The sequence below is a fragment of the Triturus cristatus genome, chromosome 1_2, assembly GCF_964204655.1.
Source record: "Triturus cristatus chromosome 1_2, aTriCri1.1, whole genome shotgun sequence".
In the NCBI taxonomy this organism is placed as follows: domain Eukaryota; kingdom Metazoa; phylum Chordata; class Amphibia; order Caudata; family Salamandridae; genus Triturus; species Triturus cristatus.
Genome location: NC_140580.1, coordinates 396826061 through 396849260, shown reverse-complemented (window position 1 = coordinate 396849260; position 23200 = coordinate 396826061). Strand labels below are relative to the sequence as shown.

At 41.4% G+C, this 23200-nt stretch overlaps 1 protein-coding gene across 6 annotated transcripts in view; it reads right to left on the bottom strand.

The window, feature by feature from the left end:
- Nucleotides 1-23200, bottom strand: part of A1CF (APOBEC1 complementation factor) — a 176470-nt gene that overhangs the window by 114637 nt on the left and 38633 nt on the right. For 4 of the 6 annotated variants that reach the window (XM_085605377.1, XM_085605394.1, XM_085605405.1 and 1 more), the window contains exon 2: nucleotides 9462-9605. The exons of the other annotated variants lie outside the window; for them this stretch is intronic. In XM_085605377.1, the coding sequence (XP_085461503.1) occupies nucleotides 9462-9560 (99 nt within the window). In that variant the 5' untranslated portion in view covers nucleotides 9561-9605. The remainder of the gene's footprint in view (nucleotides 1-9461; nucleotides 9606-23200) is intronic. 6 annotated transcript variants of the gene reach the window in all.

Genomic DNA, 23200 nt, shown 5'->3' with positions numbered 1-23200 from the left:
AGGGAAAACATGAAGGATGTGAGGGTTTCCCTTGGTGATGTGAGAGTTGTGCACAATAACTTCACTTTATTTACTGTTATGATGTAGAAACAATGAATAACATGATTTCAAATTATTAGCTCTCAATCAGAGCCATACATACCAAAACCGTTTTTTATGATTTGGATACAAATCCTCCTCTAAATTGGATGTTACATTCAATGCTCCAAAAACATAATATGATTTCAGGATATTGCTCATTTCAACTATAAATCTATTAAGTGCATCATCTTCATTATCATTCAGACAGTATAAATTTACCAGCGTATTCACTTATTCATTTAGGGATTTTGTAGTGCACTAATGTTTTCCTGCGGGTTTACTTTGGAGAGCTAAGTGAAATACCAAAATAGCTTGTTAGGATCCTATCAGTAAAAGAAGGTCCTATATTCTTCGGTCACTGCCCCCAAAGGTGAGGAGTTTGTTCAAGTGCCCATGGGAATATTTAAGTTTTCAGGCTTTTCCAGAAATTATTGTAGTTTGGTTCCAGCCTAGACTATGTTTCAGTGAATACCACAGTGTGGGAGCCAGGGCGTTGAAGGATCTGCTTCAGTGTTTATTCCATCTAAAGGCTTATTGATGGTAGGGTTTGCCTGTGTTGATAGCATTGATATTGGACAGTTTAGGTGGCCCATTCCACAGGCATCGTCAGCCAGGAGGCGTCATGGAAGGTACATAGTACTTTGATGTTTGTTGTACATTGCTGACGAGCCAGTTGAGTGTTTTCAACACTGGTTTCTTGTGGTTGAAGTGCCACAGGTTCAAGCACATGCTTTGGGAACCCTGTGCACATGATATCTAAGCCTCTAATTTCACTGTTAATAATCTCTCATAAGATTTGGAACTTGGTAGAACATATATTTTTAGGAAAATTGAATAGTAATACAAATGTGCTCTTCGATTGGATTTTATTTTTTACACATAAAATATGCAGTGCCAAAGAAGCATTATGAGGATTTGCCATGCAAGATAGATAGGTGTATTGAAAGAGACAAATGAAACATTTTCATTATCTTCAAATTAACCATGATCCTCATTATTACACCAGCCCAGAATGTATATCTCACCAAGCTTTTTCTAAACTAATATTGACTATTTTGAAGTTTGAAACTAAACCTTTACCCCATAGTTTAACTAAAATGACAAAACCTTAGTAATTTCATTGTGCCCTCCCTCTACAAATGACTGATACATCTCTTGTTTATCATCCATATGGATGATTTGTCTTCAGTCCGTTTGGTTTAGGGTTGGTTTTGAGATTAGTAATACAACATTGTACTGTAATGTGATGAGCCTGCTGAACTTAATCTGTTTTTCACTTCTGTTCCAAGACAAAACAGATGCGTTTTCAAATAATTCCACCATTAATTGCCAACATTTTTAGTGTCTTCTATGCCAGCACGTTGGGAAAACCAGAGCCTGAGTGTGGATTTTGAAACTCTGGCTTTTACCTATGAACCGGGAGGTCAGTTATTCCTGCTGCCCGCATTTCTACCATGTATTCCAAGATCCCTCTACCACTGCTGAATATTTCCTCCGAGTCTTATTACTCAACCAACTGTGATATGCACTTGTCTATGTCGCCCATTATGCCTTGAACCTTCTTAACATCAGCTTTCATTTTGGACTGGCCAATTTCTATCAACAGATATTATTACATCATAGTTGTCAGACATGTTGGGCTGGGATGAGCATTAGATATGGAGATTGAAAATTTGGGATACTGGTTGTTTGATAGGTCAACCTTCTTTTTGGGTCCTGCAACCAGACCCTGTGCTCAACTCCCAATGGGTGTGCACAGCTTACTATGGGATGTAACAATGTAAAGGGTGTCATTTTAAGTTAGGCAGATCTACTGTCTTTGTCAAAGGGTCAGAACAACAAAATATATATTGTCTTTGTCAAAAAAGTCACTAATAAATGTAATCAAATGTATATTTTATAAGTTCACACATTACAATGTTTAATTAAAGTGATTGTCATAAAATAGTTTCAATAATGCCTTTAAGAAAAAAAAAACCTAAATCAACATGTATTTGTCTTTGTTTTTTTTTCCCAGGCCACAAAATTCAGCAATAGACCCAGAAACACGACGGCCCTGCATTTTAGCTGAAGGGCATACAGTCCTAGCTTGGAGTGCTTTAAAAAAAATGGTAATCTTTACAGGGGTCGTGGATTCAATGACCTTAGAGACTTACTGTTTTTTATTAAGCCCAATTTTGCAGTATTTGTACTGCTTTTGCAGACTGTGATTTAAAGCAGCATAGGTTCAGCTCTTATTTCTGTGGTGGATGCTCCTGCTATGACTCACATGAGCCATGGTAAACCACTTAATATGTCTGTCCACAAGATCCCTGGACTCACAAGAGCCACTTCCAATTCCACTTTGGGAGCCAGAATCACATCAAATATGGCTTGAGTTCACTGTTCACTGCAAATTGTTATGTAGGGTCCTATCAGGAGCACCTTTGGTACCCAGGTGATGCTGCAGAAGGGATCCGTGCTCTGCCTTTGCTGAAACTATGCTGCCTACAATGCATACATTAACCCCTTGTGTGCCCCGCCCTTTCCCCGCCCTGTGCCGGGCGTTGAATTAGCGGGCGGGGTTCATGACGAGATAGTCTCGTCATGGGCACAGCGCAACCGCGGCCCATGACGAGACTATCTCGTCATGGGCACTCAAGGGGTTAACTTGTGAGTACATTTCAGAAATATAAAGAGGCACACAGTGCACTTTTAGTAAAAGCAGGCGCATGGATCCCTTTGGAGCTTGCACACTGACTTAAAATGTGTTTGCGAGATGGCAACATGATAACTAAGTTCAAAATGAAGCTTGGAGCTAGGGTGCGGAAATCATGACTGGACACTTGACAACATTACCTGTACAAACTGCACAGAAGAAGATAAAGTGTCCTCTTCAACTCTCACATATTCTCACTCAGTAGGAGGAGAGCCCCTGCAATTCTTTCTGACAAACAAAGGCCCACTGTTCCATAAAAATCAATGCATAGTGCTCCTTGCCCTAGCTTTCAAATAAAAGCAAAATCCCCTAACCACAGTCCAACATTGCAAAATACAGTATACTCGGGTGTCAACTGCCATTGCAAAAGACCCAGGTCATCCTGCAGGTCCGTAAGATTATTTTCTTTCTCGGTTGCTTTTTCATGCAGGAGCAGGGCCGGACTGGACTTAGCGGGTACCGAGCATTTCCCCGGTGGGCTGCCAGGCTGGGGTAGGTTTTTGGCCTCTGTGGTGCCGTTTTTGTTACAGGGCCGTTTTTTGCAGCAAAGCTGCAATATCGGTCCCTGTAACAAAATCGTCCGAAACCGGCCCTGGCAAGAACCTCGGCCGCACCCCCAATGCCCCGGGGAGCCGGCCGAGCAATTTGCCAGGGCTGCTTTTGGTTCCTAGTCTGGCCCTATGCAGGAGCAGTTTTCTGTCACCAAGGGAATGCAGCGAAACATATGCATAATAATTCCTTAACAGGCTTCTCACCTGTGAACAGGTAGCATAGGAATAGGATGAGATCAGAAGTAATAGTACAATTATTAGCCGAGTCCTTTCTTGGTGTCTTGAGAAAATTAACATGGTAGTGTGATACTTGCTAGCGGTAACAGAACATCAAGTACAGGCCCGGACTGGCCGTAGCGGGCACCGGGCAATCACCCGGTGCGCCGCACGGGTGGGGGCCAGTTTTGGGCTCCTGGGGGCCGTTTTTGTTACAGGGCCGTTTTTGCAGGATAGCTGCAAAATCGGCCAAAAACCGGCCCTGGCAAAGAGTTCGGCGTCACCCCCAAGCCCCGGGGGCCGGCAGAGCACTTTGCCAGGGCCGGTTTTGGTTCCCAGTCCGGCCCTGATCAAGTACCTCATAATATATATCTGATGCACTAAGTCGAAAATCCTTATTGAGCTAGTTTTGTATGTACTTCAATTAAATCTTAATTAGGTGCAAACATTTCTCCATCTATGCCTATTGCTCACATTGTGTGGGACTAGACTTCTGGAAAGAGGAGTATGAATGCTGGAAATCGAAACGTAGGAAGATGAAAGATATAATGAAATGTTACTTGAAGAGGAAACACAATGAAAGGATATGGTGGAGGGAGCTGGGACCAGACAAAAAGGAAGGAAGAGATGGCAATAGGAATGAATAAGAAAAGGAAGAAAATAAAAGCAACATTCATGTGATTTATTCAAAGAACAAATCAGTTTACGCTGGGAGCTATTAATTTTTGTAATTTTTAAAACATTAGCAAATCCTTAAAAATGCTGGACTTCACAAAAAATAGAAAATGGAAATAGTAAGGCTTAAATATGTATAAAATATGTCTTTATACCACTTATGGTTTAATGTGACGAAGAATCCATGGCACAGATAATCACATTACTGAAAAAGCTTGGGGACAGGTTGTAGTAATGAAATGGCATTAAAATGACAATGATCCTTTAAATGATCCTTTAAAGTTTTTCCAGTGAAGATATTTTTTAATGTGTGCTCTTTCTATTGCTAAAATATCAAGCTATGGACATATACTGAACCTTCATTTGAGACTGAGATAAGGTTGTGCAGACACTTTGGGCCTTATTACGATGATGGTCGGAGGAGCGTCAGACCGTCATTGTTTCGGGAATGGAAGCGCCCGACAAGTAGTCGTTGGTTCCACTGCCGATGTTATGATGTGACCGCCAGCATGGCAGTCGGAAACATAGCCTTCACCATTGCGGCTTGTGGTGCGGCCCGGAAAAGGTCCTTGATCCTATTGGAGGCGGCAGTCAGTCACTCCGATGACATCGCTCTGACCACCGCCATCGTAATCTAGCAGTCGGACCAATGCCTTGGATGTCGGACGGACCCCTACCGATGGCCAGTTGGTGGTGGTCCGTCCGACATCCTAACTAGGCCCTTTGTGAACGTGTTAGTCAGAGATACCTCAGCTGCAACTAGATTGTGAATGTCAGTCTCAATGGGGACCTGGGAATATCAGCTGTAAGAACCGACACATGTTAGATAAATCGAGAGTGCTTGCTTAATACTGTGTATCACAGATCACTTCTCATCTGACATCTATTGAGTATTATTGTTTATAGCCAACCTTGACTAGACACTATTGTAACAGTGGTCTGTCAGAGCACACATTTCGACCCATAGCCATCAGACTCTCATGATAATTGCCAGTGAGTTACTAGTTCATGTCAGTGACTGCTGGGGAAGAGATTTGACTTTAGCGTGTTGCACCATTTAAACTCTAAGTAGGTCGTGCAAATAGCAGCCACTCCCCACACTGAAGTGCTAGGCCTCTTAGCCATCTGCTTATGTGCAGAGCCTTTTGAATCCCTATTGAGCACTATCAGATAATTAGTTGCACTGAGGTACTTTTTCTTTTGAGGTCTCAATATTTTTTTTTTTTTTTTTTGCAGTTTTATATAGCGCGAACTTGACCCGAATCCAACCAGGTATCAGAGTGCTTTACATAGCACCAGTTACGTTACATGAGGACACACATTCATTTTTTTTTTTGTTTTTGTTAGGCACGGGGAGATTAAGTGATTTGCCCAGAATCACAGGATGTTTAGCGTTGTTACCGAGACTCGAACCCAGTTCCCCCAGGTCCGGGTTGACCGCCCTATCCGTTTGGCCAACTCCTCTCCCCAATATTGCGACATTAGCTGTGATTATCTGCTTCGCAAAGCAATACAGCTCAACTGAGGAAGTGGAACACATTCAGCTCGAGATATCTACCTATCTGAGAGTGACTCCTCTGCAGCGCCGTAAGGAGTTGGGGTGCAGCTCTTGTTGGCAATAATGTGCAGTAGAAGTAGCCCAATATAATCTGGGGAATTATCCCGAGGGAGGACCGGGTGGGGATGCTGGGTGGGGGGTTCCGACAGCACAGCAGTGATGTTTTTTTTATAAATATTGATTTGATTTGACACATTAAAAAAGTTCTAAGCCTTTAAGATGTAAAATAACTCTTAATGAGATGTTTATATACAATAAAGAAAACTGTCACACCATCCTTCGGGGCTGTTTCTTATAGGAAACATTTATGGAAGCCCTCTAGTGTGAACCATTGGTAAACTAGAAATCACAGGTTTTAAAACATATCTGGGGCACACCAAAGAACTAAGGGGCATATTATCAAGACAGGCAATAAAATTATCGCCGCTTTAGCGGCAGAAACTGACGGTAAAGCGCCGATAATGGGCTTGATAATATGCTCTATGGAATTCCAATTGAAGCTCAGGTTAAATGTCCTTCACATTTAACATGGGCTTCAATTGGAATTCCATAGAGCATATTATCAAGCCCATTATCGCCGTTTTAGCGGCAGTTTTCTGCCGCTAAAGCGGCGATAATTTTATCGCCTGTCTTGATAATATGCCCCTCTATACGAAATAGTTTTGATTACAAGAAGAGTGTACATGTAAGCTTGCTTCTGCTGGGTGCAATTTTGGTAAATGTTTCCACTACCTACTTTACTCCAGGAAAAAAACAACAGCTTTAAAGAAATGGTGCTTTTGTGCTTCCAGGCGAGCCAAAAATGCTATTTGCCGGTGAATATCTTTTGTCTTCTGAATATGTATATTATTCTTACTTAAGAAGCGTATTGAATGGCAGTAGAACCCACTTTGTATGAGTGTTAAAATATCATATCATCTGGAAATGAATGCCACAGGATGTGTTGCATAATTTGGCTTGAACCACATAGTATTCTTCATAATCTAAAGTTCCTTGCCTTACCACATAATCAAGTCAGCCCTCCCACATAATTTGATTGTTCACTCTCGTATAGCTCTAGTAACCCTGTCCAATGTGTTTCCATCAATTATTTGTCCAGTAGGCTGAGTTAACACTAATGATGAAGGCGGACAACTGGAACTCCTGTTTGTAACGACAGTAGGGCCCTGGTATGCAGTGCAGCTCAGGTACCAACACTACTATCTGTAATGATAGTATTTACCATGAAGTGCTCCATAGTGGAAAACTCTTCATGCTCTGCATTCAGACCGAGGAATGCTCCCCAGGCCAATGCATCTGGATTGTGCTGCCGAGGAGCTAAATCCTCGTTAAAAAAAAATACAACATGTAGGCATATTTCCTTTAGTGGAGATTCACAAATGCAGAAAAATCTAAGCTACATAGTTGTAATTTTCCTGCTTCAGAAACACCACACGTGCTGCTGTAACAGGTAACTGGCTCAAAGCCAACCACAACGAGCCCATGAAATCACCCACCAATCAGGGTCAGACTCTCAGTTTACCATACTGGTGTTTGATGCATGATTCAAACAATCAGAGTGCTTATTTACATCACTAGTACAATTCTCTTCACTTGTAATATCACCGGAAGCAAAAGCCAGAACAATCCCCCACACAACTCTAGAGTTGGATTCTTCCCTCGCCCTTTCTGTTGTCTCAGTGCCAGGATACTTGCTTCTGGTCCAGGGAGGACCTGGCCTGGCAGTTCGGGCTGTACTGCTCCCATGGGAGCAGGGTCAAGGCTAATTTGTATATGGGTGCAAACTGGTATGACATGGTGAGCAAAAAACAGGAAGGATTTAACCCAGATCTGTGATTGGTGGTGAATGTTTGATTTGTTCAGCATTCTGTCCATCATCTGTTCTTTTTGCATTTGTTTCCCTTAGTGGGAAGGATATGACCAGATGAGGGTCCTGTGCTTGCTATGCCACAACATTCAAGATAGCCTGGCTGATGAGGGGTGACACCCTGAAAATGGTCTCAGGATGCTTGTTTCTGGTCTAGGAAGGACCTGGTTTAGCACTTCGGGCTGGACTGTTCCCATGGCGAGCAGCGTCAAGACTGATATGCATATGACTGGGTGCTAACTGGAATGGCATGGTGAGCAAATAAATGATGGATTTAACCCAGATCTGTGACTAGGGGTGAATGTTTGATTTGTTCAGCATTCCGTCCATCATCTGTTCTTTTTCAATTGTTGCCCTAAGTGGGAAGGGTATGCCCAGACGTGGATGCTGTGCTTGCTATGCCACCAAATTCAAGCTAGCCGGGCTGGTGAGGGGTGACACTCTGAAACCAGTACCAAGATGCTTGTTTCTGGTCTAGGGAAGACCTAGCCTGGCAGTTCTGGCTGGACTGTTTCCATGGGGAGCAGGGTCAAAAATTATTTGCATATGGCTGGGTGCAAACTGAAATGGTATGGTAAGCAAAGAAATTATGGATTTAACCCAGATCCATGACTTGGGGTGAATGTTTGATATGTTCAGCATTCTGTCCATAATCTGTTCTTATTACATTTGTTGCCCTAAGTGGGAAGGGCATCCCCAGACATTGGTCCCGTACTCGCTATGCCACCAACTTCAAGCTAGCCTGGCTGATGAAAAGTGATTCCTCAAAACTGGTCCATGATGCTTGTTTCTGGTCCAGGGAGTACCTAGCCCAGCTGTTCAGGCTGGACTGTTCCCATGGGGAGCAAAGTCAAAACTGATTTACATATGGCTGGGTGCAAACTGGAATGGCATGGCGAGCAAAAAATGATGGATTTAAACCATGATGGGGGTGAATGTTTGATTTGTTCAGCATTCCGTCCATTATCTCTTCTTTTTAGCATGTGTTGCCATAAGTGGGAGGGGTATGCCCAGAGGTGAGTCCCGCTCTCACTATGCCACCATATTGAAGCTAGCCCGGCCGATGAGGTGTGACCCCCCAAAACTGGTCCCAGGATGCTTGTTTCTGGTCCAGGGAGGGCCTGGCCTGGCAGTTCAGGCTGGACTGTTCCCATGGGGAGAAGGGTCAGGACATATTTGCATATGGCTGGGTGCAACCTGAATTGGCATGGCAAGCAACAAAATGATGGATTTAACCCAGATCTGTGACTGGAGGTTTATGTTTGATTAGTTCAGCATTCCATCCATCATCTGTTCTTTATGCATTTGTCCCCCATTGAAGGTGAGCACAAGTAACCACAGGCCAGTTTCAGCCTTCGTGGGCTTCATCATTGAGATGCAGCTTGAATCCTAGGGCAAAATAAGCTAGGCGACTCAAGTCTTTCCATACCTGTCACACTTAAGGTGTCATATGGAAGATGGGGCACTATAACCCAACTATTCACTTGCAAATTATGACATTATTATTACAGGCACAATCTGTCAAAGAGACACTACTGTAATTCGAAAATAAACTATGGGAGAATATAAAGGCATGCCAGACATCTATATATTAAAGTAACATAAACCTAAATATCAGAACTTCCTAATCATGATTGATCCTAGAAAGAGAACTCAAATCCTATGAATTGCATTGTGGATTTGTATTTGCTTTTTGTCCAGTAATGTACATTAATATGTGCCTTTTTTATATTTTAATTCATAATCTGTAACAACTTATACTAACACTGAGCATAAATGAATGAGACATTTAAGAACATGACCGTGAATTCCTACCTGTATCAAACTATATCCTGTGCGCTGAACCAGTGCACGTAGGGCAGCTTCTTTGTGTGTGCCGGCCAATCCGTCCCCGAGCTTTTGATTTGATTCCATTGTGAGTGATTAGCAGCAAAAAATCAGGTTAATTAGGGGTGCTCACTGCAATCAAATTTAAGATAAATTAAATGAATTAATAGTGTGCAGCACATTTATTTTAAATTCATTAAGATTATATTAATTATGCCATTTTCATAATTTACTACATTGATACTATTAACAACAGACCCCTTCTTTCAAAGGATTATGCGATGATCTTTCAAAAATGAGTGATTCCCTTGATTAACATTAATGATCCTGAACTTCCCACATGTCTTGAGGGTTTTTAAATAATAATTTTCTTAGTGTGGCCGGTATACAACTGATAGTGCCTACATCTGCTAGACTATATGCTTCTAAACTTTCTTTAGAAACTTGCCTAAATTGACAGCCACTGATTTATGGCAACTTTCTGCTTGTTGATTGCATTTGTAGATATGTAAATACTGAAATCTTGGGACAAACTAACTGAATTAAGCTTGTAATAATGGCATTGATTTTCAACTATTTGTAATTATAATGCTGTAAACCCTTTATTATACCATACCCTTGCAGATTTGTGTACAGCACATCAAGGCTGGGCCTTATTTCTAAGAGCACCACATGAAAAGTTATTTGCTCGGAATAATAAAAAATAAAAAAAAACGCTGTGGTCACAAATGGTGAGCTCAACAATTAAAGGATCAAAATGACCAGCAACATATTGCATAGAGAGGCTTTCAGGGTTCTCCTGGAGTGATATTGGGCAAAATGCTTGAACTTAGGGGCCGACTCCGATCTGGGTCGGAAGGGCACCGAACACGGTCTGGCCGGAAAAACTATGAGCCGTACGTGTGTTTTCCGCCCAACTCGTACAGCTGTACGAGCGAGCAAGTACGATGCCAGCTACGTGAAAATCACCGACCGAGTCGTTTCCGGGTCTGAACCGCTCCGTACGTCTCGGTTATAAGCTAACTGTGGCGTGCAATGGATGCGATTTACGACCGAGCCTGTACGATGCACGCGTCGGACAGCCTGTGCGAGTCGTAGTATCCGGCTCACAAAACGTCCGGGTGGTTGCCTTTGGGGGTCCGCATCTGACCCCCTGTCACCCGCAGCCCTACGACTCGGACACAGGGGGAGACCCAAGGGTCCCCCCAACACAGGCATGTACGGTGCGGATGGCACCGACGTGTGCCCACTGTAGGGGGCACCCTTGCGCGAGACGTACCCATTCAGTCAATGGGAGCCCATGTACGTGTCGTACGACCGGCTCCCATTGACTTCTATGGGAGTCCGACCGAACCGAGTCCGGCAGCATACGGCCGCATCGTACTCGCTTGGTCGGACTGCAGGACTCCAGCTCGGTAGGAAAACACTCCGGATCTGGCTCGGTCGGAATGCCTTCCGACCCGGATCGGATTCGGCACCATAGATTTTATTTTTCCAAAGAATGTGACTGAACATTCAAAGGTTTGACAGGCAGTAAGAAGGAGAACTCTTGAGAGATTGATTCAATGCACAGATTTATTGAGTCTGACACTCCAGTATCATGCACACAGGCATAGTCATTCCAAAGACATGGACAGCTTCCATAATGCTTTAAACACAGTGGGGGACCATTCACCAAAGTATTGATTAGTAATAGAAAAAGTAATAACAGAGTACTCTTTCACATACTCTTACATGCCTTTTTGAATGAGCCCGAAACATCCAACTCCCTTTCGTAAAAGTGTGAAGAGGGCACAGTCTTTGCTATTAGTAATAGTTGCACACGAACACTCCCTAAATATTCTCATTTTATTACATTTTACATGTTTTTGGGCCAATTCACAAAAGCAAGTAAGAGCACAGAAAAGAGTGCCACAAGAGTACTTCTTTATGTAGTTCAGAATGCCTTTGTGAATTAGACCCACAAAACTTCCAAGAGGCCTATTCACAAACTGCATATTGTAGTGAGTTTAGTAGTACTAAAATAGTACTACTGAAGAACTGCAAAATGTTAATCACAAAGCTACAAGTCTTAATCTGCACCTCCACCTCTCTTCCCATTTCTATAGGGAGGTCCTCACACATCTAAGTTTACTACTTGGGTGTAAATGTGGAATGTACCCAGAAGACTAACTATAAAAAGGAGCATACTTACTACAAAGGGCCCGATTATAATGGTCGGATTCCCTTTCTACTGGCCCATTTCGATGGGGTCGGTCAGAAGGGAATCCGTATCGGATTTCTGAATGGGCTGAGAGAGCCCGTCCGCCATTTGGAAAGCCTGCAATAATCCCCCGGCCGGCTCTTTCCGGCCAAGGATTGCAATGGAGGCTTCCCACTGCCTTTCTGTGCTGGCCTGTCCAGCACAGAAAGGCATTGGGACTCTGTCTTTGGGGGCCCCCAGCTTTGCCACCATGGGTGCAAGGCTGCCAAATTGCGTCCTAGGTGGCACCTATGGTGCCCCCCTGTTCATTCCTGCACCCGGTGGCAGGCACCTTGAGGTGCCTGCCACCGGGTGCAGGGATGAAATGCACCTTTGGTCTTTGCAATGAGAGCAAGCATTCCATTCGGAATGCATGATCACATTGTAAAGAATAGGCATACGACTGACAGGGTTCGGTCACATCCTATTTCCTGGGCTTGAACCGATGACAGGAGGTCGTTCGGTTCCAGTTCCAAACTGATATCGGAGGGACTCTGGTCCGTCCGACGTTGGATTCGAACCCCCTAAATCGGAAGGGTTGAGGGAGGGGCAAGGAAAGGTATAGCAAGGTGTAAGAAGGAGTTTAGGGAGGAAATATACAACCATCCACAAATGATTTAGCCCATTGCTATACTCAAACTGTGCTTCTAAAGTTACTACTACATTTAGTCAAGCTCAGAGCTGGAGTAAGCCCAGTACCACATATGGCCAACATTTCGTTATGTAACACCTTCCCATATATAATAATGGAGGTAGGGACCTTACATAAAACACCATAGGCAATATTATGAAATTAAATTAAACTACTTAAAATGGATAAACATGTAAATAAATATAATCTAATGTTATAAAAATCTAAAAATAAAACATAGTTATTATTTAGTTATAAAATATTTTAGCAAACCTTTTAGAATTTGTAAATTATTGTAGTATTATTTTTTATTAAACTCTGGTTAAATTACCTTTATTTGATTCTATTCTTTGCTTTAAACAATTAATAATGCATACTAAAAATGTAATCTTTTCACTTTAGATGGGAATTCATTTTTTTATTTAAACTTTTGAGAAATATTTTTTTATTTAATTTAATATGTTTAAATTAATTAAAGCTGTAATTCAAAGTTAAGTTAATAGTGCTGTAGCATTTCCTATTCCATTCCACATTTAAAATAAATGTATGCAATTAATTAACATTGATATTTAGCATACAATATTTTCACTATTTTGTTTAGTTAAATGAACTTATTTCTATTTCCCTCCACCATAGGGAGACCCCACAGTCGAGGTGGTGAACCCCATATGGAAAAGAAAAGGGAGAATTAAAAAAGTGTATTAAACTTTACAATAAATTTGTAAAAAATGTGCATACGTTAATCATTATTGTATTATTTTACAGAATTATTTAGTTATTTTTTAATTAAATATTTAATACATTTACCAATATTAAATTAAATCAAAGTATTTTCAGAGTTTTAAATTAAACAATAAATGCTAAAAAATAAGTAATGTTACATTAATTTAAACATTCAAAAACGGTTGTAAAATATTTTATATTTAAATAAAAAATATACGTTTTTTTTCTAATCCACAACATTATGCTTGTTTATATTTTAAACTGTTTCAAATAATTTAATTTAATTCAACATTTTTTCCTACGGGGTTTTATTCTAAGTTCATTTCTCCATTATTTTCTACAGCAGGGTGTTGCCGTATCAGGGGTTGGCGATGTTTGCTGCTGCACTTACTTCTGTTCCGTACGTTTAGATCCACTCCCTTTTTCCAGGAGGTAGAGACGTGTAAGTCGTCACTCATGAGTAATTTTCCACTAGGATTTTAGGAATAGCCAAAAATAGTACAGTTTGTTAAAAGTGCAAGAGTAAATTACACATGTAAATCACTCATAAGTGTAAGCTACCTCTGTGAATAGCCCCATAAATGTTGCAGACTTTACACCGACTGATGGTGAAAGTCCAAAATATATCCGATGGTGTACGGAACTCTGACAGCTAAATTCTAACTATAGCCCTTTGCCTCTTCATTTTCAGACACCCATATATGATTCTCTGCTTGAGCTCATACTAGGTTCATCATCTGTGATTGATCAATACGCTATAGAGAAGAAATGCTACAAACCTATTTAGTTTACATCTTAAGCACCTTTAAAAGCAAATTAATGCCTGTAAATGCTTACAGCACTGATTCTACAAACTTTGCAGCTGTATCTATAAAAAGAAACAGTTCACAGCAGATAATTAATGACCAGACTAGGACTGCTACAAATAAATAACTCTCATAGGTAGATACTGATACATCGTCTGAAAAGCGTACGTCATTTTATAATGCGTCATTATATAGACGCTGTAGGCATTTTTTTGACTTCCTGCCCTTATATGCTTTATACTTTAGCACGTCATACTTCAATATTTCTCGTGAAGCACGTTCTCCTGAACAGAATTTATCAATGCTTTTCTACCAATAATGAGTTCAAAAACATTGAACATATGTCTCCTTGTACGTCTCCTTGGTCACTTTCAACATGCTGCATGCCTGTTTTTTTATAATTGCCTCTACAGGAAGCTGGAAGGCAATTACACCTTCCATGGGCACCAATATGTCATTAGACAATTAGCAAGGGTTTCCTAGGTACAGGTAACTCATTTTTATGAACTTCCAAATCCAACATTACAGCTGATTTGACAACTACTAAATAAGGTTCACTTGCTCAATAGAGTTTTTATTGCTTGTGGGGGTTTCCTTGAAGTACACAAGGCAAATATATTAATCTTTGAATGGTCTGTTTGTTGTTCTTACCAAATTTGAAGGCAACAACTTAATATCTCAGGCTTTTGAGCAACACAATATGCGTTTTATTCAATGACAGGCTCTTTGAAAAAACAGTCTATTTGGCAATGACCAACCATCTTATAAACTGAGGCAGACAATTTTCAAAGAGGGAAGCATTTGCCCTGACTGAAAAGGCAAATCACAGTGGCAGTGTATGTTTAGGTTGTGTTGTCAAACAAACCAAACATTTTACAAGACACTTACCAATAGAGAAAGTACAATTTTCACACCAAGCATGAGTGAAACATAAAAATGTAATGAGAAAAAACAGATAAGGGGCCAACAATTGATGCCAGAAATGTAACTGATTTACAAGGGCGGAAATCTTTGAATGGAGAAATAAACAAAGGAAACAGAAAATCGTTTTTAATGGCTCAGATGTTTCTAACCCTGTTTGCCATCACCTTGAGTAAACAGAACGCCAATATGTTCAAAAGGCTTGTAATAAGTACAATATTGTTGTAATAGAAATTGGCTACCTCAGGAGATCAGACAAACACTGTAGTATTGTGTGATCATGTGCAGTGGGACCGTTGTGATCCTTGTCAGACTTCTTACAAAGTGACATACTCAGTTGGGAGGTATCTAGGTGTGGTCTGGGTGTGGTCAATAAAGTGTATGATGTAGAGCTTTCAGTTAACGGTTGCATACCAAAGAATAAATACGTGTATTACAGATCTCCATGTGTGTCATGGTCATTTGCGTGCTCCAGAGTTTGGGTGGATGTAACATACTGGCGAAACATACTGGCGACAAGCAGGGAATACATGCCCCAAAGAAACAAGACTGCTTTCCTTGATAGTTTGCTGAACTCCAGCAAACTACTTATGCATGTTTCGTGCGCCCCAAGAGGCAGGCTATGGTTGGCGTATGCGGAGTCAAAGTGCCACTCTATCTCATACAAGGCCCTCAAAGAAGGCCCTACAGAGAAGCAAATTTAGAAAGCATACCAGAAGCTTACTGGTAAGGCTCAAAGAAGAGATACTGCGCCACAGCGTAACAGAAAGCCATCATCCATATAAAGTAAAAACGCTAAAGGCAGTGACAGCCAGGCATAAAAAAGCGCTAAAGGCAGCACAGCCAAGTGCAAGAAAGTGCTAAAGGCAGAGACAGCAAGGCACAAAGAAACTGTAAAGGCAGTGACAACCAGGTACAGAGAGTACAAACACACTTACGAGCACAAGCGAGGGGAGTGCTACACGACCTCAAATGTATTTGTAACGACCAAGCCTGGGTGAGCCTCTAATGTGTGTAAAGTAGCAACTGGCATCCGATACACCAAAAGGCCTTTGGAATTGTGAAATTTTTCAATGGCTGCCGAAAGAAGCGTGAAGTACGGCGCAGCAACGTTCCTGAAACCACCGCTGCCATTCGACATTGCCAAAAAGCAGAATATTGGCACCAGATGGACAGCATGGATCCAAACGTTTGAATACTTCATAGATGCTCTGGAAGAAGTAGATGACTAAAAGATCATCAAATACTTAAAGAACCTTGCAGGTGATAGGGTGAAAGAAGTGATAAAGAAAATATCACATCCTGATGTAGTATAGTATCATCAAATCACAGAAACATTGGAAGCCAAGTTCAATCCAATGCTGAATGTCTACTATGAAAGATACATTTTCAACCAGGCAAGACAGCAAGCTGGTGAAATGATGGATGAGTTTGTCGAAAGACTTGATACCTTCATCAAGCACTGCAAGTTCAGTAAATTCAATGACGAAGAGAAGTCATGTGTCTCAGAGTCATCAATGCTTGTCTAACTGATTCATTCAGATGACGCATGATGAGAGAGACACTCTTTTTAGAAAAGGTACTCATGGCTGCGAGAGCTGAGGAATGTGCAGATCAACAGATTGCTGATATGGAAGGTGGAATGGCCTAGATTGAATCAGTGTTGATCATGAAAAGTGAGCAGAAACACAAAGTGGAGGCCCAGTAGATGATGCCTCTGAAGAAAAAGAAATGTGGATTCTCATTTCCACACAAAGGTAAATGGCCTGTCATTGGGCAGATATGCAAAGCCTTTGAAAAAGAAAACCATTTAGTCTGCAAAGTGCGCCACGACAAGAAGAGAAAATGGGCGCCAGAAAGATCCTGAAGCATTCTAGCCATGCCAACAAGGACAAAAGGCAACATCACTTGAGGCAAGTAGAGACTAAATGAAGTCGATCATCATCAAATTCATCTTCCAAAGGCTCTTCAATGTCATCAACGAACGACAGTGAAGAAGATGGATGTGCAATGGTGATGTCAACCGCAGAACAATGTGCACTTGCAGGATTGGCTGCTTGCAAAGAAGAACACAAGTAAAAGAGAGATTGCCATGTGAAGCAACCAAAATCCTTTTGCCAGTGCCCCAAGATCACGCTAAAGGTGAACGGCTGCCCTATTAGTTTTATTATTGACGGTGGTGCATCAATCAATTTCATGCGAGAAGGAAAATATAATGAACTGTCTCCGACACAACATCTAACGCCATCAAAAACAAAGGTGTAAACATAAGTTGCTTCTACGCAACTGCAAACTCAAGGGCCATTTGTAGTGACAATGAGGCATAAGAAAAAGACAGTACAAGCACAAATTAATATCCTCTAAGGTACCTCGTCGAGTGCATGTCTACTCAGGTTCAGTACTGCTGCTGACATGGGACTGATATCCATCAACGACAACCTCAATGCAAATTCTGAAATATTAAGTCATTTCCTATCGTCGTTTCATGGACTAGGGAAACTAAAGACAATGAAGGTGCAACTTGACATTAATGACGGTGACACTGTCAGATTGCTTTTCATTTACAGGAGGCGGTTGAGAAAGAACTAGAAACATTATATAAGCATAACATCATCGAGCGCTTGGTCTGACACCATGGATTTTATGCATAGTGGTAGTGTAAAAAAAAAGACAATGGAGGTGCAGTGCGCATTTGTGTTGATATGTGCCAGGCCAACAAAGCAATTGAGAGAGAAAGACATCCAAGTCCCCAGATAGCGCACATAATTACACAGCTAAATGGTGCCAAAGTCGTCTCTCATCTTGATTTGAACAAAGGATACTATCAGCGTGAGTGGAAAGAGAACTATAGGTACATTACTAGTTTTTCAATTCATGCTGGTTTGTTCAGATACAAAAGACTAAGCTTCGGTGTGTCGGCTGCAGAAATCTTTCAGGATGTCATTCACACATGTTTTTAACTTCAGTGATGATATAGTAATGTTTGGGGCCACATTAAAGGAGCATGACAAAGCTCTTACACAAGTATGCTGTCTGCTTTCTTATGCAGGTCTGAAAAAGTACAAGCATTGTCATCCACTTGTCCCCCGCAAGATATAACCATGCTGCGATCCTTCTTTGGCATGGCCAGCTATTGCTCCAGATACATTTGTGACTTCACCATTGTGGGTGCGCATTAAGAGAGTTGACGAAGAAGAATATTCCCTTCTAGTGGTCCTCTGAATGTGACCGAAGTTTCAAGAAAATCAAACACGTAATTGAGAATGCCCCTGCAATGGCTTATTTTGATCCAAAGTTATGTACTGAAATCATACTAAACGTAAGCCCGGTGAGGTTGTGTGCGCTCCTTGTTCAACACAATGGACATCCAAATGCTCAGAGACACATTGTGGCCTATGCTAGCAAAAGTCTATCCCAGACAGACCGTGCCTATTCTCAGCTCGAAAAAGAGAGCCTGGCTGTAGTGTGGGCTTGTGAAAATGTTCATCTGTTTTTGTACGGAAAGCATTTCACCCTTGTCACTGACCACCAGGCTTTGCTCACCATTTTCAGAAATCCATACAGCCAAGGTGCCCCCTAGCATTGAGAGGTGAGCATTGCGATTGCAAGAGTATGATTGCGCTATTATGTGTAAGCAGAGGAAGGATCAAAACCCTGCAAATGACTTCTCACGAGTGCCGTTACAGTGTCACAGTGCAACGTCTAAAGCGGCCGGAGTATATCAATTTCATAATTACGTCCAGTGCCCCTGTAGCTCTATACATTGATCAGATCATTGCTGCTACCAACGCAGACAGAGACATGGTCACACTCAAGGATTTCATTGCAACACAATCATGGAGAAACCATTCTTGACCACTCACAGATGACGTTGAATATCAACATTTTTAAAATGTGTAGGAAGAACTTTCTATCACTCAAGAAGGTATTATTCTAAGAGGTTCAAGAACTGTCATACCTGAGAGCTTGAGGCAACAAGTCATTGAACTGGCACATGATGGACATTGTGGCATTGTAGCCACCAAGAGAGTCTCAGAGACTCAGTGTGCTTTCCTCGCCTTGATGAACGAGTTGAGAAGGAACTGAAAGCATGTCACCTGTGTAACTGCTTATCTCCCAAGACAACACAGCATTCACTAAATATCTATGACCTTCCTAAACAAGAGTAGGAGAAAATTGCATATGATTTCTTTGCACCCTTAAACAATGGCCATCATCTCATGGTAGTTATTAATAAGTACTCACGTATTCCCTTAACAGAAGATTTATCATCGACCATCCATGATAAAGTCATCGAGAGGCTGGATGATATTTTTGCGGCGTGGGGAGTTCCCTCCATTCTCAAATCTGATACTGGTCCACCCTTCAATAGCAGAGAGTTTCAAGACTTTCTTAGTTGCTTGAATGTTAAACACCAGAAAAGCACACCTCTCTGGCCACAGGCAAATGGCATTGTTGAATGATTTATGGGCACCCTGAAGAAAGTGGTTCAGCACAATGCGCTCGAAGGAATCGATCTCAGGTCAGCCTTATGTCCAGCCCTTTGACCCTATTGGTCAACTCCCCATTCTATAACAGGTGAAAGCCCTGCCGGATTGCTGTTTGGGAGAGCCATTGGGACAAAGCTAAAACAGCGGACCACAAGTCGAGTAATAGACACTGATGAGATTCGTGTCATGGACACTTCTGACAAAAGCAAGATGAAGACCTATGCAGATAAGCGCAGATGCACTAGGGACATGATCTTTGAAGAGGGAGACTGGGTCCTAGTCAAACAAAAAAGGAAATGCAAGAGTGACGCTCTGTTTGATGCTGATGCATTGAGAGTTGTGACAAGCAAAGGACAAATGGTGATGTCTCAACATACGAGAAAGTCCATTATGAGAGACTCATCACATTTCAAGCATCTACCTCAATGTTTATTGGCTCCAGACATCACGAGTGAGACAAGTCCACCTGAGTGCCCAATTCAACCATCTGAGTTTACATCTACAATGCAAGATGACCGTGCAACTCCTTCACCTGGTACAATTCAATCTGGAAGATTGGTGCGAGTACCTCAGTGAATCATTGAGGTACTCAAATATATTTATATATTATTTGTACTTTTTATTTAACAAAGGGGAAGATGTAATGTTGTGTGATCATGTGCAGTAGGACCCTTGAGGTCTTTGTCCGACTCCTTACAAAGTTACGTAATCAGTTAGGAGGTATCTGGGTGTGTCTGGGTGTGGTCAATAAAGTTAAGATGTAGTGTTTTCAGTTGACAGCTGCATGCCAACGAATAAAGACATGAATTACAGAGCTCCATGTGTGGCGTGCTCATTTTCTGGCTCCAGAGCTGGGGTAAATGCGACAAACATCTATATTCAGCTAGCCCAGGGATGCTCAGATAATGGAAGTGTTAGATCAAAGTGGGATAATGTACTGCTGATTCTGTGTGATAACGTTGTATGCATTGATTGTTGAACTCTTTGAAGAATCTGCCTTACAGATTTCAGGTGACTCTCTCCATGTGCAGGACTGGTTCATCACACATCACTGAGAAAAGACACATACTGATTTCCAGACTCCTTCTTTAGTGGAGATCCAGCACAGGTCTTCAGCTTCCTCTGGGCACACCGGACCTTCCCTTCAAAGCATCTTTCACAAGCAATAACATTATCAACTTTAAAAGCACGTTTTGTCTCAGTATCCTCTGAGAGCAATTCGGGACATTGATTTATTCAAGGTTTGTAAAACGTATTTTTTCGGTTACGAAAATTCAAGTGGTTGGTCTGGCAAACTCCAAACAATACACCCAAAGGTATGCAGAGAATACTTTCACACTGCTTCACTTCCTCAAACTTTAGATAGTCATGTTATCAGTTGACATATTTAATTTTATATTGACTAAACCTCACATAGAATTTGTTGGAAAAAGCAATTTGGGAACATGCTTCAAAAAGCATAAAGATATATAGGAAGTCCCAGACATACCTCCTCAGAGAAAAGAGCTCCCAGTGGGTTCATTAGCACATTTCTGCGAGAGGGTTTAAAATCTTCAAGGTAATTCTTTCTCCTAGACACATTAGTATAAAGTGACATCACTAGCTGCAACCATTGAAAAAGTTGATGGTTTTAATTGATTCTCAGAGACACGTACCATGCAGCTTACCTTTGCAATATATTAAATCACAGAGAAGCGCTTCTACTTTTGGGCAATAACAGATTTGTATATTTTTTGTTACATAATGTTGTGTATTTGTAAATGGGAACACATTAGGATGTTTTCATACATTACAGTTATTCTTTTTGATACCTCGCGAAAGATGTGTGGCACGGAGATCCGATGCAGCAACATAGGTGTTCATGAAGCCTCTGCACACTCACGTATGCCAGAACCTCTGCCGGAATCTCATGGGGCATTCATAGCTAATCGCTAGTGAATGCTTTGAGAAGGAACTGCCTTCTCACACATAGGGCACCTTATTGTGTGCCACACATCTTTCGCTCTACACATAATAGAGAGTATAGATCGCACTTTTCACATTTGTAGGTCCTGAGGAAAGCCAGTTAACACTAAAGGCCTGGCTGAAACATGTAGACCACCCACTGGAGGCAGTAGTTTGCTAGATACCACTCCACCTAAATCTGTTGCCTTGTTTTTTACTACTGCCAGAGGCCCAAATATTAAAGTTAATCCCTTTGGGGTTTCACGTCACCTTCACTGCACACTCAGTAAACATACTAGTTCCGCTGTAACACAGGCGTTGTAGCACACCAGGGACACACTCTGTGTCACCAGGTGAGCCCGATGATGAAGCATACCACCAACTAGGTTGGTGGGTGAGGGCTTCATAAAAAAGAAAGAAGACTTTACTTTCTTTTTCATTAACAACACACGGCTCTGAGTCTCATATCACGTCTTGACAGACTAGTTCTCATTGATTTAACACTTTAATAAGACTTCACATCCATTAAGAAAACATACAAATATTGAAAGACACAATATATTTTTGATCTCCCGAGATTTTATAGGTAAAGGCAGGTGCAACAAAATAAACAATGTTTTAGGCTTTTCCATCCAAAGAGTCTTTGTAAGAAATAGAAAGCATAGGCTTGGAGCCATTATAAAAATTTGGCAAGTTTTTACGTTTAATCACCAGTCTCTCTTACATCGGTACTAGTACTTTTGTAAGATGAGCTACTTCTGATTTAAAACATAATCAAATACCTACACCCTCATTTAGGGTTCGGCAGCCTGGCCAACAAAGTGCTGCTATGACCAGGCCACTTGAATTAAGCGCCAGGGGAGAACCAAATTATGCGGCAGATGTAAGTAAATTATGTGGCAAGGAAAAAACTAATTATATGGTGTAATTCAGCACATTTTGTAATAGTATTATTTCATTGTTTTGACATTTTTAATCACTCTCTGCGCCTTGGTTGCACCTCATTAGTACTAATTTCATATCCAAAATCAGCAATAAGCAACAGAAAGGTAACTAGTGAATTTTCAGAAGCCTTCAACTGTGCAGCAACAGTTAACTGCGCTTTTAGTTACTTTTAAACCGTTTGAGCCAGTAACAAAAAATGTTGGTTTAAATTTCCAGATTATTCATAAGACGATGGATTATGTGGCAAATGCAGTAAATCCATAACTATGCGAAAAACGCTGTGGCTGAACAATCGCATAATTACAGTGGCGTTGGCTATGACCAAGGCATTGCTGGCAGCAGGTGGTTTGCCTAATTTAGAGGTGTTCACCAATCAGGTGGAAGTGTCTGCCTGTAATGGCTCCTGCATTCACAGAAGGAGTTGCTTCTGGGGTTAAATAAACATGACAATAGACTGCCTCTCACCCCAGCACAGTTCACCCCATTGCATTCTGGGAAATGCAGTGAACTTACTTCAAAGTGGCTGTCGTTTTTCACCAAAGTTGTAGCAGATAGTGCTGTTATCTCCAGCAACGTGCTCCTGGGTTAAGCCCTTTATCAGTAGAGAGCAGAAGTAGAGAGCAAAGAAAAGTCATCTGGGGCTGCTGAAATGCTGCTTAAGTCTTCACAGGCCACAGTACCACTCCATAGGCACAGGTGCATGCCAGGTCAGCTGATACCATATGTGATTAGATTTGATCACATATCAAAACCTCACTCTTCCTTGTCCTTTTTATAAAAACGATTAAGGAAGCCATATATGAGTTCTTCACATATAAGGTTTTACTGGGCACATGCAGGATTTTTTTTCTTGAACACAACCATACGTGCTTTACATAAACAACACTTCTTCACGGCTAATATCGAGATACAGCGGATGTTTATTTTGGAAGACTTGTTTCCAATTAAATGTTTTTCCTTCTATTTCCTTGTTTTTTTCATGAATACCAACAATGTATCCCCATAAGCAGCATTTCATTAGATGT